General features: G+C 36.4%; 1 protein-coding gene and 1 long non-coding RNA gene across 9 annotated transcripts in view; one reads left to right on the forward strand and one right to left on the reverse strand.

The window, feature by feature from the left end:
• The window catches only part of LOC139966323 (LHFPL tetraspan subfamily member 2 protein-like), a 45,968-nt gene extending 27,212 nt beyond the window's left edge, over positions 1–18,756 (forward strand). For all 8 annotated transcript variants that reach the window (XM_071969206.1, XM_071969203.1, XM_071969204.1 and 5 more), the window contains exon 3: positions 11,886–18,756. In XM_071969206.1, the coding sequence (XP_071825307.1) occupies positions 11,886–12,142 (257 nt within the window). In that variant the 3' untranslated portion in view covers positions 12,143–18,756. The remainder of the gene's footprint in view (positions 1–11,885) is intronic.
• Positions 255–11,878, reverse strand: LOC139966324 (uncharacterized). The gene is made up of 2 exons (XR_011792547.1): positions 4,565–11,878; positions 255–1,869 (listed from the first exon to the last, which is right to left on the reverse strand). It is a non-coding gene; the product is annotated as an uncharacterized lncRNA (long non-coding RNA).
• Positions 18,757–19,603: the final 847 nt, after the last annotated feature.

Here is a 19,603-nt window from a genome sequence, read left to right on the forward strand (position 1 = left end):
TGGCATTATAAGGATGGATCAACTCCCCCCCCTTCTTCCCCACCCCTCCCCAGCCATCCATCCTGACTCTAACACAATAACTGTGGATGTCAGCAGCAAATAAATCTAGTGGGTGGCATGCAATCCTGGATTTTTGTTAACCATCTTACCGTCCAAAACTTCACCGGTTAACGTTAGTTTATAATAAGAAATGAATTATGTAATTAAAAAACTTTAACAAGAGAGCAGTTTTTTTGTCTTTGATTTTTTTGGGGGGGGGGAGAGGGATGTGGTTGTTCCCCTCCCTTGCATTCCCTTGCTGTCAAAACACATTAACAATATCCATATGCCTATAATCCCACACGTTAAATACATATTGCTATGGACACTGCGTCTTAGATCCTTCTAGGTACCATTCCGTCTTGTCCTGTGCAGAGAAGAAAGCTTGAAAATAACTTGTAATCGTTTTCAAGGTTATCAATGCTGCACACTGTTTGTTTTATAGCCATTATACCATGTGATAATAATTGTCATCATAAATGTAATTACTAGATTCATTAAGGAAACACACAGAAAAAACACATCAGTCACCACAGAATCTGTCTATTTGATGAGGTCAAGGCTATTGTTCAGGTCAATTGCACAAGTAAATGCAATTGGGAGTAATTAATTAACCAAAAGTTAAAGTACAGATTTTAAATCTTTAGTGCGTGTAAACTATTTAAACAGACATATATACTGTACTGTATACTGTGAAATGTGTGCACGAAATGTGGTTACCACAGTGTGTGCACTTCATACAGACTACACTGACCCAATTCATGCATTGCAGGTTCATTACAGAATATATACTGTACATACATGCGTGTCATAAATGCATGCAAACTTTAGTATAATCAACGAGTCATATTTTGTTATCATAAAGGTCAACTATTGCACTGTTTTATAGTTCAGATACAAATCAGAACTTGTTTCACACAGTGGAGTTTTTACCTTTACCATAATTCAAGGAATATCGTTTTTTGTTCAGCGTAACTGTTTTAAACTACAGTCCTCTGTACAAATACTGTTGCACATTTACATAAATGTTTTGTAACAAATTGTCCGTTTTGCATAGCAGTTTGCTACATACAGTACTGCAAATCTTGTAAATTGGTCACTAGTATTATAGAAAACAGATAACATCATTGATGCGTCAAAAAGTTGTAATTATGTGCATTTGAATAAAAGATTATTAACAACAAATAGACACCTCTATGAACATGATACCCTTGCTAACTCTGCTTAGCTGCTATCATTTTATCAATCTTTAGATTTGACAGTTTTGTGGGAACTGGATGACTCAGAGATAACTATATTCTCCTTAACCCCTCAAGATCAATTACAGCCTTTTCAAGTGTTCAATGAGAGTTAAACATCATGGAGTGTGGGAGAGGGAGGGGGAAGGGTGGAGGTGCAACTTAATATTCCCTTATCATCCATTCATTTGTTTCATGTCAATGGCAAATTTGGCAGTGTTATAGACTGTTAATGTCATAACTGTATAAGTTGAGAACATTAAGAACTTTAAAATCTGGCTGAGACTGATATTCAAAAACAGCCAGTGCTCTTCGCATACACAGTACTTACTGCTCAGCAATTTTAGTGTACTTTCATTTGTCTGTAAATTCTTTATTTATATGAGGCACCTAGCCCTTGGCATGTAAGATCTTCATGGTTGACTTAAACAGTTTTCAATACATTACTGTATTTCTATAGCTTCCATCATGATTTATTTATCAGTTGTAAAACTGGAGGCAAGATTGCTGGTATCATTGCATCATGAAAACACATTCCTATTCATTTAGCCTCTGTGGCAGTCTGGTAAAGCCACGACATGAACATTATCTGCTTAAAGATGAACGATAGTGATTTTTCACCATCGACGAAAAAATACGATTTTATTCAAGAGTATTCTAGTTGGTTTCCATTTTACACATGTGAAAATTCAAGTCAATCCGATGTTGGGAAAGGCTTAAGAGAAAATCCTAAACTCGTTGATTTTTTAAACAAAAATTGGGCTTTTCGCGAAAAGCGATATGATGATCACGTGATCTACAGTGACATGTGACGTCATTATGATGATAACAACGTGAGCTCGGCGTAGTGTACTTCAGCAGTGTGCACTTAGTGTGTAAGTTTAGTTGCAACCTACTCTATATTGGACTCGACAAACAACGTAAACCACTAGCAAAATCCAAGAAATTGCGTTGTAGCTGGGGATGCAACAGAACGAATGTGGACTCTACAATAAGTTTTTTCAATTTTCCAAGCGGAAAAAGTAGTGAGAGATATCGGAAACTCTGGATACGATTTGTGAGGAGAACCAGGAAAGACTTCATCGCCACTAAAGTAATAAAAGCTTGAAAGATTGATGCTTTTATGCCACATTATTTATATATATATCCCGATAAATGCAACAGTAAGTGTTGGAACTGGAAGACATGGCAGACGTGAACAACCTAATGACTTTGTGAGGAGAGAATCCACGTGCAAATTTCAATTGGGGCATGGACGTCGCTTAGGCAGAGTTTTTGGGGCAGACATGTGTTCATACCCTCCAAACCACTTTAAATGTAATACGAATAGGAAATGTGTGTATGCTCGAGCGAAACAAAACATCGTGTAAGTATTACTTACGGTAGCGCACACTGTCACTTATGTTTGCACAGTGTGAAAGTACCGTTTGCGGACCTACGTGAAGTTGGGCTAGAACTGATACGATTCCTCCTGAAGCCCAAACCACGAGGCATGCATGTGAATAAACGCAATAGGCATTGCATGTAGTGAGAAAATTGTTCGAGCTAGACTAACAACTCGATTGAGTTCAAATGCGGTTGTACTTCAGGCTCAATGAACAGTGGCGTCACCAGACTTTTCAGTCTGGGGGGCACAGGGGGGCACCAGCATTTGATGGGGGGGGGGCACTTAGGTGGATACGGATCGCCGTCCTGGGGGAGGGGTCTAAGGGGAGGAAAAAATTTTCGCATACGGAGGATGGGCTAGATGCAAAATGCTGCCACATTTGATGCTAAATTCGATCTGAAGATATCTCCAGAAATTGCTATTTTTGAGGTAATGATTTAAACAACGCGCAGAATTTTGCAGAGGATATGAACCACATGCTGTCGATATTATGCCTAACCCAATCAATAGAACCTACATTTGTTGAATTAATGTGTGCATGACCCCGACTCCTTTCTTGTCCTGCTCGTTTTCTCCCAGTATCTATTAAGATGTAACAGGTTCCAGCATCGTTATTGGCTCCTATCAGGGATCTCACCATGCAATCCAAAGTTTGATCACACATCAAGTATAGCTCAGTATGCAGGTGTGAACATTCGTCATTTGTTCCTACAAGCATCTGACCTCAAATGACCTCTGCACCCCCTACTCAACAGGGTTAATATATGGGTCCACAAATATAGGCAAGTATGGTGCCTGCGGGCCCTCACATTCTCACATTTCGTCAGCTCCTAACCTGTCAACCTCAGTCCAAGGCAACATACTGCAGTACCCTCCCTTCTCACGGCAGGTCCGGATTTTCGGCATTTCACAGGCATCCAATTCACGAGTTGTGATGGCGCGGGTTACGACTTCGATACCCGACGGTCAAGGATAAACTTTTTCATTTTTTCGCAGCTCATTTGAAGAAAATACGAAGTACTGTGCTTCTTTGTCCTTATGAAAAACCAACTCAGATGATGGGAGTTGAATATAACAAAGTATATATATATATATTTTTTTACCAACCCAAATCTCAGATGGGGGGCACTCGGGGGGGGGCACTCGGGGGGCACTAGGTTTTCCAGGGGGCACGTGCCCCCCTGCCCCCCCCCCTTGGCGACGCCACTGTCAATGAAACCTTTCTGTTGGATTTAATGACGCACGGAACAAGGAACGTTTATGTTTTACAAGGTAGGCCTAGTGCATACAAGCGAATCTACTTTGTTTAGAACTTTGGATTTTCTTTCGGATGTTATACTAATCTACGTTTGAGACTATCATCACTATTGTTATTGTGCCAGTTTGACTGGTAAGTGAGCACATTCATACATCACTCTGTATAAAACCCGCCAAAAACGTGATCTTGAGATTTACGTTACTTTGGGTCAGCTTGCGAGTTACCTCTTCAGATATTGGGAAATCGTTGCGAAATCGCCGCAAATTTCGTAAAAAAAACTTGTAAACACGTGGTGAAGAAATCAAGAAACACTATGATATTCATTATCTATTTATGTCTTGAACATTACGCCGGAAAATAACAGTTATGCTGACACGAAATGCACGCACAGCTCCGTACTGAACAGTTCACAACAGAAAAGATCATCACAGTGACGTCATTCACTGACCTGAGGGCTGTTCAAGGTCGTTGCAGTGTTTGCAAATTCCTAAATTACGGAGGCGAAAAAACGATGTTTTAATTCCCTTTTTTATAACTTTCCGGTGTGCTATTTGGAAAATTAAAAAAATATGTTGCTTGGTAACATATAAACTACATTATATATGAAAATGAGAGATTTTTTTTCTGTCACTATCGTTCTACTTTAAACATTCCATTCATTTGTCCAACGGGTTTCCCTGGATCAAATTGTAAAGGTACAAGTTAATATAAAAAGTTCAGTAGCCTTTTCATTACATGTAAGTTAATCCAGCAGTCTGAAAGAGAATAGCTGACTTATTGGGTTGTCGGGACGGTGTGACATTTGACAACACACTGAGAAGGTGATTGTTTGGATGGGGCACTACACACAGAGCCTGTCTCTCCCAACATTCCTCTTCATTAGTTTCCATGGCGATCGTTCTGGTCTCTAGGCCCCATCTTTCTGTTATCGTTGATTAAGTTATTAGGGGATGAACGACATCGTCCATCCTGGCAACAATCAATATCTAGTCTACTATATGAGATATCACATTAAATAGAAAGGACTCATAATTAATTAAGAGTGTGCAGATGTGACGTCACTATTGTAAGCAAACTCTTGCAATGATGACAAAGGTTCGGTATAATTGGATAGCACAGCTTTGGTTATGATAAATAACAAAGACATTTCATGGTGATTGCAAGTACCTGGATGAAAGGAATTTTTTTATGATAGTGTGTGGTTTGCAGATGTGCCTCGTATCTTGTAGGCGTTCTGTGGGTGATTATTTATTATAACCTTGGTATTGATCTGTCTAAATACTGTATCTCATACTCTGTTGATTAAAAGTAATAATGAATATTTGTTATTATACTTTACTACAGTATATACAGTAAGTCTGTATTTTTTGGTATTTTTTGTTTGTTTTTTGTTTTGTCTCTTTCTTTCTTTGGCATGCTCAATCTAATGTTTGATGCAATTTATGAATTGCTAGAAACAATAAGCAAGAAAATTCAGAAGGTTAAAGTAAGTGAAAGCTGTAGAGTGAAATTTCATTGAAACAATTTACACTTTCATTTCCCTTGTTCTCCTTTTGCTTGTCCCTTCTTTGATTGCATGGAGGGGAAAGAAGGCAGGGGGAGAAGGGGGCCAATAAGAATAAGGTGAAAGGCAGGGTGTATGATGTAATAAAGGGATACAAATTGTTGTCAAAAATGTCTGATTGTTTCCAAATTGAATAGGTACAGTATCTTTGGCAGTTTACTGATATTTAACTGACCAGATTTGAAATAGTTGAAATAGCCAGACATGAGACTTCAGTAAAACTTCCAGTTCTACTGTTCAGTAAACACCCAAATTCCATTATTTTGTATCTTTTTAGAATTGAAAAACCTTGTTGACAGATGTTTTAGGGTTTTTGACTTGTTGATGGAATGATATACTACAAAATATACTGTGAATCTTGTTATTTTGGTGACCTTTACCTGTATAATGTCACATGTTGAAAGGAATAATGCCGTTATTTGATGTTAAGACAGTTTGGGATGACTTCCTCTGGAAGGAAGCGATGAACAATTGATGACTTCAGTAAGGTTGTGTTTGTATTGACTGTTGTGATAGTTACTTGACCATAGAAGTCAATTGGTAATAATACCTCAATATTGTTACAGACTTTATTTTCTTGTAATCTTGCCAACGGGATACAGCACCCCTTCACAATCTGGTGGATCTGTGGGAGGAAATTGATAATTTTTAAAGGAACAACATCAGTTTAACATTAGAGCAACACTACAAGAAGTAAAGTAGTGTTGAAATATATTTTTTTATTAATATTTTGATATTTTTAGTTTTGGCTACTGCATGATATAACAGATTGGGTACTATTAGTTAAATGATGATAATTTCATTCCCCCCCCCCACAAATATGAACTCTATTGTAAGTTTGACATTTACAATGTGGCTAAATGATCATATACAGTACAGTGCATACTGTAGGCCCCAAGAAACTATTTAACATAATCTATACTGGAAGATTGTTACATTAGCATTTTGAATCTATAGTCAAAAATTCAAAGGTTGTTTTCAGACATTGCTGTATAATTTCTGTATCAAAATGGGAACCAAAGCAGTATCTGTACTAATGTAGGTAGGAACTGATCAAGTTTTGTTTCAAGGTGTAAATTATATATCGAACACAGAAGGGAGAGTGAAAGTAGAATCCTTGAAATAATTTTACTCCTGAGGCAACATCATGAAATGTTCTAAGCGTGTGATGCAGTTTGCATAATGATCATGCAGCTACAGTACTATTGGAAAATAATGCTTGAACTGGGAAGGTCCTACATGCCATTATCCTGGTAGCCCCCCCCCCTCCCTTGTGCCATGCATTGATTCTGGATAGAGGGGTGACCTCCCTGTCCCACCCCAATAGCTTTCACAGCTCACCAAAAAACTCACAGCTCATTTACAGTATGATGGACTCATTTAACCATCACTAAACACTAGTCATGACTCCTGCCCTTCATCCTCCTCCTCCACCCCCCCATCCCCTCTCAAACCTGTGTCCAGGGTCCCTTATATAGTCATGTTACAGTACATCTGTGTAGCTGTACCTACAGTACCACTGAATTGCTACAACAAATTGTAAGCTGTGGGCACCACCAGAGTAGCTACAGTACTGTTAGCACTATGTACATTGTTTTGTGTAATTGGAGGAGCTAAGTACTGTAAAGTCTGCATACCTTGAAGTATCATGATACATGTTATTCCATTATTTAAATCAAAGTTTATCAGGATGGGATCTAATTATTCCTCCATGTTTCCATGACTACAGGTGTAAATAGATAGTGAAACAATTGAGATAAAGAGCTAGTTAATATTTCTCTCTAAATTCCATCACAAAAGGACCACAAAAAAACATCACCGAACTCTTAAAACTAAATGATAAACTCTTAAATGCTATTTGGAAATTATAGACTCCGTAAACTTTTCGTAATGTTTTCCCTTCATTGTACTCCTTGTACGTAGAACACAGGAGATTTGAAAAACCAAGAAAACTTATAACTGTAGAGAGAAAGTGTGAGAAAAGGAAATAGCTTGTTTATTTAATACTTTGTTGTGTAAATTAAATGTGTTTTTATTATGAAATGTAGCTTGTTCTTTCTATACTTTAAAAAGGGAAAGGAAATTTCTTGTTTCTTTAATACTTTGTTGTTTAATTAAATGTGTTTTTATTATCAACTGTAGTTTGTTATTTATATACTTAAAAAAGGGAAAGGAAATTGATGTTTATTTAATACTTTGTTGTTGAATTTAATTTGTTTTTATTTATAAAATGTAGCTCAATTGTTCTTTAATACATAAAAAAAAATATTCTGAATCAGAGTAAACTTAGATGACATTCTGCATATTAATTATACATGTTAATCTCTTCTTTAAATCAAAGTTTATCAGGATGGGATCTAACTATTCCTCCATGTTTCCATGACAACAGGTGTAAATAGATAGTGTTACAATTGAGATAAATAAGGGGTTAATCAACAGTCTAGCGTGCGTTACTCACAGGATTAATGCACGATCGGGGGATAATGCAAGCGATGCACGAGGGCGGACCCCGAGTGCATCCAGCGATAGCATTAACACCCGGATTGCATTAATCATGTGAGTAACGCACGCTAGACCGTTGATTAACCCCGTTCATTCATACACTACCATTTGTGTGGGGGAAAAATCATAAAACAAAACATTTTTGGTTACATATAACCAAAGATTTATTAAAGTGATGCCCCGTAATTTTACCGTGCGTTACTCACAGGATTAACCACGGTCAGCTGACCTGAATGGACCAATAGGATTTAGAAATCTTTACTAAGTATGAATGAACAGCTATTTAATTATCTCTCTAAATTCCATCACGAAAGCAATTTGCTAAGCATCACTGTACTTTCATACCAAATAATAAGACCCTTTAAATCTATTTTGAAATTTGTCTCTGTTAAAGTTTTCGTCATTTTCTACCTTCCCCCATGATCTCGCAGTCGCTTCCTCAACAATTTTCGAGAACACTTGTCCACGACCACGTCTTCGAACATATAGAAGTTTGTACAGTACTTTCAGTACTTTCTCTTTTACACGGCATGGAAATGAAGAAAGAAAGTGAAAGTGTGATCAACTTTTACAGCATTATGCTAAGCTGTTGTTGTGTTGCTTTCAAACAATTAATCGCAACACGTTTCCTTTTTGTGAGGCTATTGGTTCATTTTTTCTGCGACATTAAACGAAAGACCACATGCGACCAAAATAGACAGTGCCCAGATGGAAATAGCACCGTGAGAAAATGTTATATTGCTGCATGCCGTGAAGGAGCTTACTGCTGCCACTACTATATATGCTCATTGCATATGGAATCATGATAAGTTGATTAAAAGCAGATTGCTGGGAAATTGCCTAACGTGTAGGTGTCCGATCAGAAGTGACGTGAAAAGATGAAAATTATGGTTTATGGTATCTTAATCTTTGAAAGATCTAAAGACACTTTTGTAGATGAAAACATACAGTACTGTAAATTTGGTTCATTGTACTCCTCTTGCGAAGGAAACAGGAAATTTGAAAACCCAAAGGGAGAAAACTTATGACTGTAGTTTGTAGAGAGAAAGTAAGAGAAAAGGAAATTGCTTGTTTATTACTTTATTGTGTAAATCAATGGGTTTTTATTACAAAATGTAGCTTGTTCTTTAATATTTAAATAAAAAAAATCTGAATCAGAGTAAAGTTACTGTAGATGACATTTTGGAAAGGATTGAGATATTTTTAGATTAGCTGAACATAATTTAATTTTTGTCAAGTTTTACCTTGTATTGTACTTATCTCCACACAACTTCACTATTGCTGTGTCTGATTCAAGTTTACCATCGAGAAACATTTGGAAACTCTTTCTTGCCTTGCACTAAGTTTGATGGTCTGTGACAGTGTTCCCAGTTCCAACATAGTAATTTCCACAGAAATGCTTTACTGTGAGCCTTGATGTTAACCTGGTTAATCCACAGGCCCTTGACACCATTTAGGTAGGGGGGGGGGGGTACAGGCCACCAAAACTTTCCACAGTTATTATTTTCACTTGGTTAATGGTCCTGTGGTGTTCTAACTTCACATCCACTGAACATTGGTCTGACTCTGATCACAGTCCCCTGTGCCTCCCCTTCCCCCCCCCCCATTCCCTCCAACTCTCAAACCTGTGTCAGAATAAATTACAGTGTGCACTAGTCTGACCAATTTCCAGGTTTAATTTATGGATGTTTATTTACATGGTAAATATTATGGTATATTGAGGCCATAACTACATCATCTCAGTGAGCTATAGTATTTATTCTGCATGACCTTGCAGTTTATAATTAATACAAAACCCCAAAATGGCCTTCAACCTATACAAAGAGTTTGAGATTATTTAGTCACTCGTAGTTGAATGAAAAGAGATCTACTGCTAACCTCCTGCAGTTTGACGACTCTATGAACTCAAAATACTGGAACAAAGGCAACTGTCGTTTAATCTAATATTTGGTTGTGTCCAGTGATTTGTGACAAAGGAAATAGGCTCAGAAAATCTTCAAGTATGACTTGTGTTTTTCGCCTTGACTTTCTACACCAGGCTGTGTCTGCATATTGCCACCTTGATAAACTTACTTGCAAAATGTCGTTGTTTTCAGTTTTTCAATGAATTTAAAGAACATTTATATGAGTTGTAGACTGACTGTAGTTCCCATCATCTAGGTCATTATTTATTAACCGAGTATGAAACAGTACACAAGTGCTGTACAGTATATATGATTATCCTTCAAATGAAATCAAGGAAACAGACTGACTTTGATCATTTGCATAGATCAAGTCTTTAAGGAAATGTTTCGTTCTGTGTATTCACTGTACAAGTAAGTGTTATATATTTGAAAAGGCCAAGTCTATTTTTCATACATGGGTATGATACTGTAGGTTTGCCCTGATCGAGAGGACAAATTCAGGACAAATCACACATGTACAGTAATTGTGTTCAGAGCCACCATACCTTGTTCCTGAGCCTCATCTTGCACAAATTTCAATTTCACTCTTTTGGTCCCGATCAAGACGCTAGACCATGCCCACTTCTAATGCACACATGTAATTCGGTCCCGGGACACTGAACCATACTCCAAATATAATTCAGCCCTGACACACCTCAGAAGATATCCTACCTTAAATATCCAGGTGTAGTTCTGTCCTAATACACTACAGGCAATTTGATGCCTTACCCTTTAATGCGCACATCTGATTCACCGGAGGACATCGTTTCCTTTAAATAAAGGTATCAGAGGCCATGTACCATGTACATACAGTTCTACACCTCTAATCCACACACATAATCCACACCTGAAATACTAAACCATATCCCACATGTAAGTCAGTCCTGACACACCCCAGATGATACCCCTCCTTTAATTAATGCACAAGTGTAGTTTTGTTCTATTAGATGCTTGGCAAAAGGCACATGCATTATAAGTTCTGTTTAGAGATCCCATACTGATAATAACTTGATGTGTGGCCCCTAAGCCATGGAATCATTTCTAAAGGTCATCTACATTCAAGCCTGTTTATCTATACCAGTTAATCACCTGTCCTGGGATGCCTACAGTAGTAACTATGGAGGATGTACTCTGTCTCTCTCTCTCTCTCTCTCTATCATCACTGGTACTCTTTCACCTTACCCTGATTTCATCAATTTGTGATTCATTTCTCGAGGGCTCATTTTGATGAGCCATAAATGACAGATGTAATATAGTACATGTACAGGATTTGGTTGAAGTCATTTTCAAATGATGAACAATGGGTTTTATAACTCATTAATACATTAGTATTGAAAATGGAACCGAATCTGGACTACAACCTGGTTTACAGCTCATTTAATACATTGGTGTAAAGGGTAATGGAAATGCAACCCAGTCTCAACTGCAATAGGACCTGGTTTTATACAGTAGCTCATTAAATTTGTAAGGGTAAGGAAATGGAACGGAATCTTGACCTGAAAGGTTGGATCAGTTTATATGCAGTTACTGAAATTCATCAATTGCTTTTGTTTCTTGTGATAAACAATAAATTACTTGTTCCCCGACCTTTTTCCTCATGAACAGCAATTATATGACTTAACCGATTATGGTTATTCATTATCATTTCTTATGATTATACATGATCATTTCTTATGATAATACATGATCATTTCTAATGAATATACATAATCATTTATTACGATTCTACAATCATTTCTTACGATAATACATTATTATTTGTTATGATTAAATACATTATCATTTCTTATGATTATGCATGATCATTTCTTACGATAATACATGATCATTCGTTATGATTAAAAACATGATCATTTATTATGGTTATACATTATCATTTCTTATGATAATACATCATTTATTATGATTAAACTTTATCATTTATTGTATATCTTTTGTGTTTCCTACTTTTCAGGTCTCTTGATGCTGCTGGGTATAATTCTTTATCCCTTTGGTTGGGGTAACGATGCCGTCAAGGAGCTCTGCAGGGAGAACGTTCAACCTTTCTTACCCAAAGGATGTGGAGTGGGATGGTCTTTCTTTCTCTCCATCGGCGCTATCCTCCTAACCTTCATCTGCTCCGTGCTCGGAGTCCAGGCGGAGTTTGCGACTGCGAGTGACAAGGTAGAAGAAAAGGTCATGCAGGATAGAAGAATAGTTTGCGTCCCGTAAAGCTCATGAGTGAACTTGGACCCGAAAATTAAAATTGACAATATACTCTACCATACAAGTGTACATTGGAACAAAATAAGGAACCAATTAAGGCAACTTTTACATACTTTCCCTGCTTTAATGGTGCTCTGTTTGGTGTTAATATTATGCCAAGGCTTCCTATCTAGTACATCCAAATATTTAAATATGTATACAGTATATATATTTGTTTTGTTTACTTAAGAAATTTTCTGTTATGGATGATACTGTACACAAGTGTGCAGTGTAACTATGGTTGACCACATGTATATATCTTGAATTAATTGTGAAGAAATTAAAGGAGAAAAGATTTGGTAACAAGTGTCAAGTGGAATTTGGAACTTTGAGAATGACCCAAATTATCAAGGGACATTGCTTAGCAACCTATAAACAACAACTTTGACTGTTTATGCTCATCCTCTATGTTGTCACAGAAGTTAAAATTACCAGTTAGTCTATAAAAATACTTTCAGTTAGCTTTTGATCACCAAATTACTTCCAGCTGCTGAGAATGTGTCAAGTTTGAACAGGTGAAATTGTAATTGAGATAAATTTTGAACTTTGTGCCCAATTTTTGGAGGGTTGTCACTTTTATGAATCGATTGCTTCACATTTAATGTCAATGTGTGTTTCATTCAACCCCCCCTCCCACACCCCCCAACAAGAAAATGGGGGTTGATGGTGAACAAAAATAATGTAGCAATCAGCAACAAAAGAAATGAATAGAAAATCACATTTCTATTGTTCTTTGGAAAGGAAATAACATCCAAGGAGCAAGAAGTCTTCCATGATGGACTAGGATTCTTTTTCAACACACACAAAAATGACAAGTTTAAAATGTGTAAAAGTAAATGGAATACAAAGGCTGGTCATAGAGTGTCAAGACTATATTTTGCAGTTTATTGCAGAGAAAATGACAAAATGGACACCAAGCCATCGTATGTTCCTATTTCTAATTCTTACCCTTTATCACTATCAAGAGACTTTTTAAAGGATCCGTTTAGCTTTCATTTCATTGTATTGTTTTTTGGTTTGCATTTTTGCATGGAAACAGAAGACATATATCCTGTGTCATTTGACAAGTGAAATATCAAAGCTTCTGCTGTATTGTATCTCATAGGAGAACAGTTTGCTTTCCTAATCGCACAATTCACTTTTCTCCTTTTTTAAGTTCTTGAAACAGGGTCCTTATTTCATTCACTGAGTCAGGTGAAGCCGAAGGATTTCAAACTTGATCAAAAATGTAGAGAGGCTTTGTCATTATTATCTGTGAGGCACAAATATCTTTTGTTTCAAGGTTTACTCACATACTGTATAGCTTTCGTTGTATCGTCATGTCTTTCATAAAACGTATAAGATGTCTTTTATTATAGTAGTTTTTTTTTTTCATTTGCATCATTCAAACTTATATTTTGTTGTACAAATGGCTGGATATACTGTACTTCCATAATTAAAATAAAACATATATTACATTAGCTATGTAGTGATACTGTATATTATTTAGGCCATAGTTTTGAATATTTTAGAACTTATATCAACTAGCAATATGTTGACTTTGAAGAAATGATGATGACAAGCAGAGGTTAAACACTGTTCTTTCTAGTTAGTGAAACATGAACGAAACTCATAATACCAATAAGCTTACCACCATGCACTGGCCATCTTTAGTTTTATAATGAAGTGATACCTGGGTCAGAGGTCAAATTGTTAATTTCGATGTACCATTTTGCATTTTCTATGTTATTATTTTACTATCATGAGAAAGGTTTGCAATGAAGAGAGATTTGTTTCAACATGTAAACTTGCTAACATTTCAAACACCAAGGACTGCCTAGTTGAATTTGTGACTGGAATGGGCGGAAATTGAAACAAAGTTAGACAATCACTTTCAGTACTTGTTTCAACATAGTTATGAAGTACGTTTGACAAAATGACCTTTGACTAAAATATTACATACTATATGCCCTAAATATATAGATATATATTTTTGTATTCTTACGTGAGCAACCAACTTTTGAGTGGAAAGTTTCGGGTGCTTCTTTGTTATGAGAGGAAGTAAATACTTTTTTTGCCTCAAGAGGAAATATAGATGTTAAATTTAACTACTGTAAACTGTAAATCACTTGGGTATCAAAATCATGGGAATGGTTCAATACCAGGTGGCAATTTTGAACTGTGCAACCCCTCCCTCCCCCCCCCCCTTTCAGGAGTGGATATTTTTCTTTTTACATGGTTAGATAGCAATAACAATTCTCAGTTTATATAATATACAGTACCTACCCTATTCTTGGTAGGTGGTCTGTTGGTGGAAACTAGAAAGGAATTATTGATTCAATATTGTGTAATTTGAACAATTGTGAAGGAGATTTGTTTACATATCGTATGAGAAATTTGAAATTGTCATCTGTCCCATTGAAAGAGTATGTTGGAGATATATGGTATATTTATATGGCATATATATATATATATATATATATATATATATATATATTTATATATATATATATATAGATTTATGGTATATGTATATGATCAGAGATGTATGTTATAGGCTCCCTAAACGTACAAGCAGGTATTTATGTCAGGTTAGAAGAGGCTGATAATGAACCTTTGGACACAGCAATAACCTAGAACCTAGATACCAGCATATATGTGCCAATTAAGTACAGACAGTTCATATTGTTTGAGTCTACAGTGGTTCTCTCACAGTTGACTTTTGCTCCTCTCTTACCTCTCTCCTAAGTCTTCTTACCCACTTCCCTTCCCCTAGGGTGCCCCTACTAACTTGGTAAAGTTTTGTCTACTCAGTGTTGCAGTGATCAAACAACCTGCTTGGAAAAGATGTAATATAGCTGCACACCCTACTCTACAGTGTGTGTGTGTAATCTTCTATTGTACATAAATCTTGTAGTTTTGCGGAGCTGTTAGTGTGTATTCTGTTGTAATCAGGTGTAAACTATCATTTTACCATGTAACACTGCAAATCATGCTTAATATTTTTGATGAATTGATCATGAATATTTAGGTGTTTAACATGCAGAATACACCCCCCCCCCCTTCCCCCGAGATTATCTCTGGTATGCCACCCCAGATTTAGATTGTATAGTGGTGATGAAGAAACACATCATAGCTCAGCGTATGTGATGATGGACAGTGATATAAGGACAGGATGGGTGTTTAAAAATCTTGAGTCATATTTCCCAGGTGTTTTTAATATCTGTTATTAAAGTTTAATCCAGCCTGATTTCCTGCTGAAGTATATTATTGACTGGTATTTTCCATCTTTATCTGTATTTACTTTAACATTGTAATTTCATTTCAGTAGTGAAACATTTGTCAAGTTTACACTAACCTCACCGCGATGGTTACTTTTAAAGATCTGACCGAATTTCAATATTCTTCAAGATGTGTCACCATAGTTTGGTTTTATAAAGGAATTTGGAATTTGACTGACATGGATAAATATCAGCAAAAGCCAAAAAACAAGCAAGAACTAAAGAAAATAAAATAAAAAGAAAAACAGACAGGCAGTAAGATAGATTTTAGTAAAGATTTATTATTTATTTCAGAACAGTAAAAAACTCTTTATTGTAGACTTGGGACTTTTGTTACAGCAGTTTGGAATCTCTTAAAATACATTGCTTATAGCTGTACAAAGGTTTATGTGCAATACAGACCTTTTACATGTAATATTAACCCAGTAATGCTAGAGATGGTTGAGCACCTCCAGACTAGGGGCGTCGTCAAAAAATGAAAAGTGATCTCTCCATGATAGAAAAAAAAGTATACATTAATAAAATTTGTTTGGGGGGATTTGTTGATCACAAAGATTTCTATAAGATAGACCAGCGACGATGGTCCGGGTCTGTGTTCTTCGTAAATGTAGCAAAACGTTTGTACAACATTTTATATTTCTTATAAGAATTTGTGACACGATAACCACATACCAGTACAAGGTTCATCCTTGGGATGTGATTCTATCATTACATGCCCCATGTTATGATTCTTTCCTGTGTTCAAGTAGATCAAGCAGAGATGGTAATGCTTACAGTATATGCCGTGGGCGATCGAATATCATATCCTCTAGTATAATGGGTGTAAATGTTCAAATTATTGCAGGGGCTAATTGTCTAATAGCTCATTACATTCAAAGATGTTTGGTGGTGTTTGTTGTTTAAAAGGGAGGGGAGGGCACTTGAGGGACCAAACTCTATTGGTAATTAAATTTGTTGGTAAAATTGACCTTTATAAAGGTGGAAGCATTGCAACCCACTTTTTTTTTCTCATCCATTCAGTGCATATAAGGGTTATTTTTTGGTAAGTTAATTTGTCAAGGATTTCTTTTCTTGACTACAGTGAGAGGAGGAGGGGGGGGAGGGGAGAGCGTTGAGTATTACCTTTCTCATTTGTTCTTTTTTGAGAAATGATCCTGTTTGGTATCAAACAAAGCAAGTGTCATAGTTTCTGAGAATTCTTGAGAAATCTTGACACGATGCGACATGCAAAAAATCTATATAAGTAAATGTCACAATAGATTTTAGAAAGAGAATCCATTCAATTACTCACTTCCTTTTAAAGTTGGCAACATCTTCCCTGTTTCCTATTCCTTCATTGTGTTGGTGCCATTCACCAGCAAAGCTATTGTGGAAGGCAAAGAGTGGAAAGGCTATCGACACGAAATGGTTTATCATGTTAAACTATTCACCCCACGATCGATCGATCGTTGTTTTCAATTAAATCTATAAAAGCAGGAAACCATTATTCTGTGTGGAGTCATTTCCTGAAAACTAGAGATTAGATTGGGTAAATGGTTTTATGACAAGTCATATTGTAACAGTGACACCCTTAAATAAACATTTTTGGTCATCTTGAGCAGATTAAGGAATGGCTTATCAGAGATAATGTAAACTGAAAAGCTCTGAGTTTGCATCATTAAGGGATGGAGTGTTCAACATTTTTGCTAATTAAGGGGGAATTAATTGAGTCCCTCTGGTGCCTGCCCTGTCTGAAGTGAAACCAGTACCTGGCAAATGGCCAAGGAATACAAGCAGGGCAGGTCAGTGAGGTTGCCATGGAGACATACCTTATACTCTGCCTTATGACTAAAGACTAATCTGGTTAAAACTTAAGGATTGTATATCCATATTGCCTTGCCTAGAGCTAATATACATCGTAAACCTGTAACCATGGACTGGTGGCCTCATGGATATTAAACAGTCAGTAGGGTAAACAAGCATTTTCCATTCAGACACTCACCCCAATCCCCCCCCCCCCCCTCCTCTCTCTCTCTCTCTCTTGTCCATCCTCATATGTTCTTAACACCACATGTAAAAAAATATATATATATAACTAATACTTTTTTATGTTTCACATTTCCTTATAAATTTGTGTCTTAATATGATACCAAAGTGAATCAAGTAACATCGTTGTCCTTCCTAATGCTTTTGTCTATTAACATTTCTAATGCACCAGGATTCCAATGTAGGGAATGTATACATGGTGGTGAGTGAAGTTTCCCATGATGACTCAACAAAATATGATTTAACTAGTTCCACATGGATGAGCATCAGCAAAAGATGCAGAAACAGGTGTAGAGCAGAGTAGCATTAAACAAATAAAAAACCAATGCTGGAATATTTTAGATCAATTGTTAGTTCCTTGTAGGAAAGATTAACGAAAGCCCATTATTGCAGTTGTAAAGGGGTAGGGGGTATGATAGATCTTCCGTGAGAGGACTTCCTTTATCCCCCCCCCCCTCTCCGGTAACATTTTACATGAGAGAACATTTACACATGTGCACATGGTCCTATGTTAAGTCCATCAGAAATGAATCCCACTGCCTTCTAGGGAGACAATCATTTTTGTGTTCTTGAGATATCTTTCTTACTTCATATGTTAAATCTGTAGTATTGTGGGTTATCTAGGCTTTCTTCAGACTTGAGATGTGAATGGAAGGACATCTATTCAGTATGGATTGAGAATGGGGTGTTCTAATTGTTCTGGTCTTCCATTAGCATGAGAGTTCAATTTTCTCTCTTTCATAAGTGTTCTTCTGCCCTGCCAAACTGTCAACATTTACAAACAATAACTTTGATAACAGAAAAAGTAAAGAGCTGCTTTGAAATCATGTTTAAAAAAAAAAAAATTTTTTTTTTTTTTATAAGCAACATATTTTGTGAACTGAGTGGTAAGCAGTAGAATGGTTTCTACTCTATTTTTGTTCTGTATGTATATATTAAACTGAAATATCTGTACATTTGTAATTAAAATGTTCATATACCTTATTTAGAAAGTGTTTTATGTATTTCCATCGTTTTCTCATTTTTTTTTCACATGTGTGTGCGTGTACATATTTGTCAAAATATTTTCCAATGTTCATAGGTTATGTTATTAATTTTGGTTTAAAGGTGCATACTGATCACTTTGTTGTGTTTAGCAGTAATAAGAGAGAAAGTAGGCTTTTATTGATAAATTTAGCTCTGAAATATTCTGTTGAACTTTGTAGCAGTGAAATTGGTACTTTTTCACATACAGTAAAGGCATATTCTCTTTGTAAGCATCGATAGCAAATAAATCAGTCATTGAAAATACTGTAATCTACTCAGAATATTCATTTTTTTGCCACTCTCTGTTATTCAATTAATCTCTTCCTTCTGCATACTAACAGTAGTATATAACCCAAATGTTACTGCCCTTCTGTTTACATCACAGAAAGAGGGGGGGGGGGGAGGGGGTGTGGTTAGCTTTTGGTTTGCCCACAGATTTTTGGTCACTTGCAGTAGGCTGGCTGGTAGTCCATATCATCAAGCTTTTGTGTTGCATGTGAAATGTGTCCCTGATAGTAAACACAAGAATAGGAAGGTTGACAAATGTCATACTTGGCATGTGGTCCCTATTGCTTTCAATGGTCATATGGGGTCAACAAAGGTCAAAGTCTGAAAACTTTGTGAACACAATGACTGCAAGTACATCTTTGTTGAACTTCATACATGGTATGCAGATTCAGCTTGTTGAGTACAAGAACCCTATTGAAATTGGTAGAGGTCAAAGGTCACATGAGGTCAACAGGCACCAAAGTCTGAAAACCTTTTGAGCATGATAAGTCTAAAATTAATGCTACAATTGATCTGTGAAATTCTCCTATGATGTCCTTTTGATGAACATAGTTTGGTCAAATTCAGTTCAGTTTAGTTCTGTGAATGGGTTATATTGGTCTACCGTCTTCAACAAAACATACCTGGCATCCAGGTAATTAACTCTACTCTTGCTTTAAACTGTACTTAAACCTATCAGTTTTTACCCTGTGAGCTACAAGGAGTCAACAGGTTTTCTCAAATAGGCAAAAACTGGCTCACAGGGTCAAAAGGTTCTCTCTAAATGGTGGAAAACTTAGCCATTTTCTCAAAAATATTTCACAGCGTATGTCACAATGTCATGTAACTC

Source organism: Apostichopus japonicus, chromosome 4, assembly GCF_037975245.1.
Source record: "Apostichopus japonicus isolate 1M-3 chromosome 4, ASM3797524v1, whole genome shotgun sequence".
Classification (NCBI taxonomy): Eukaryota; Metazoa; Echinodermata; class Holothuroidea; order Aspidochirotida; family Stichopodidae; genus Apostichopus; species Apostichopus japonicus.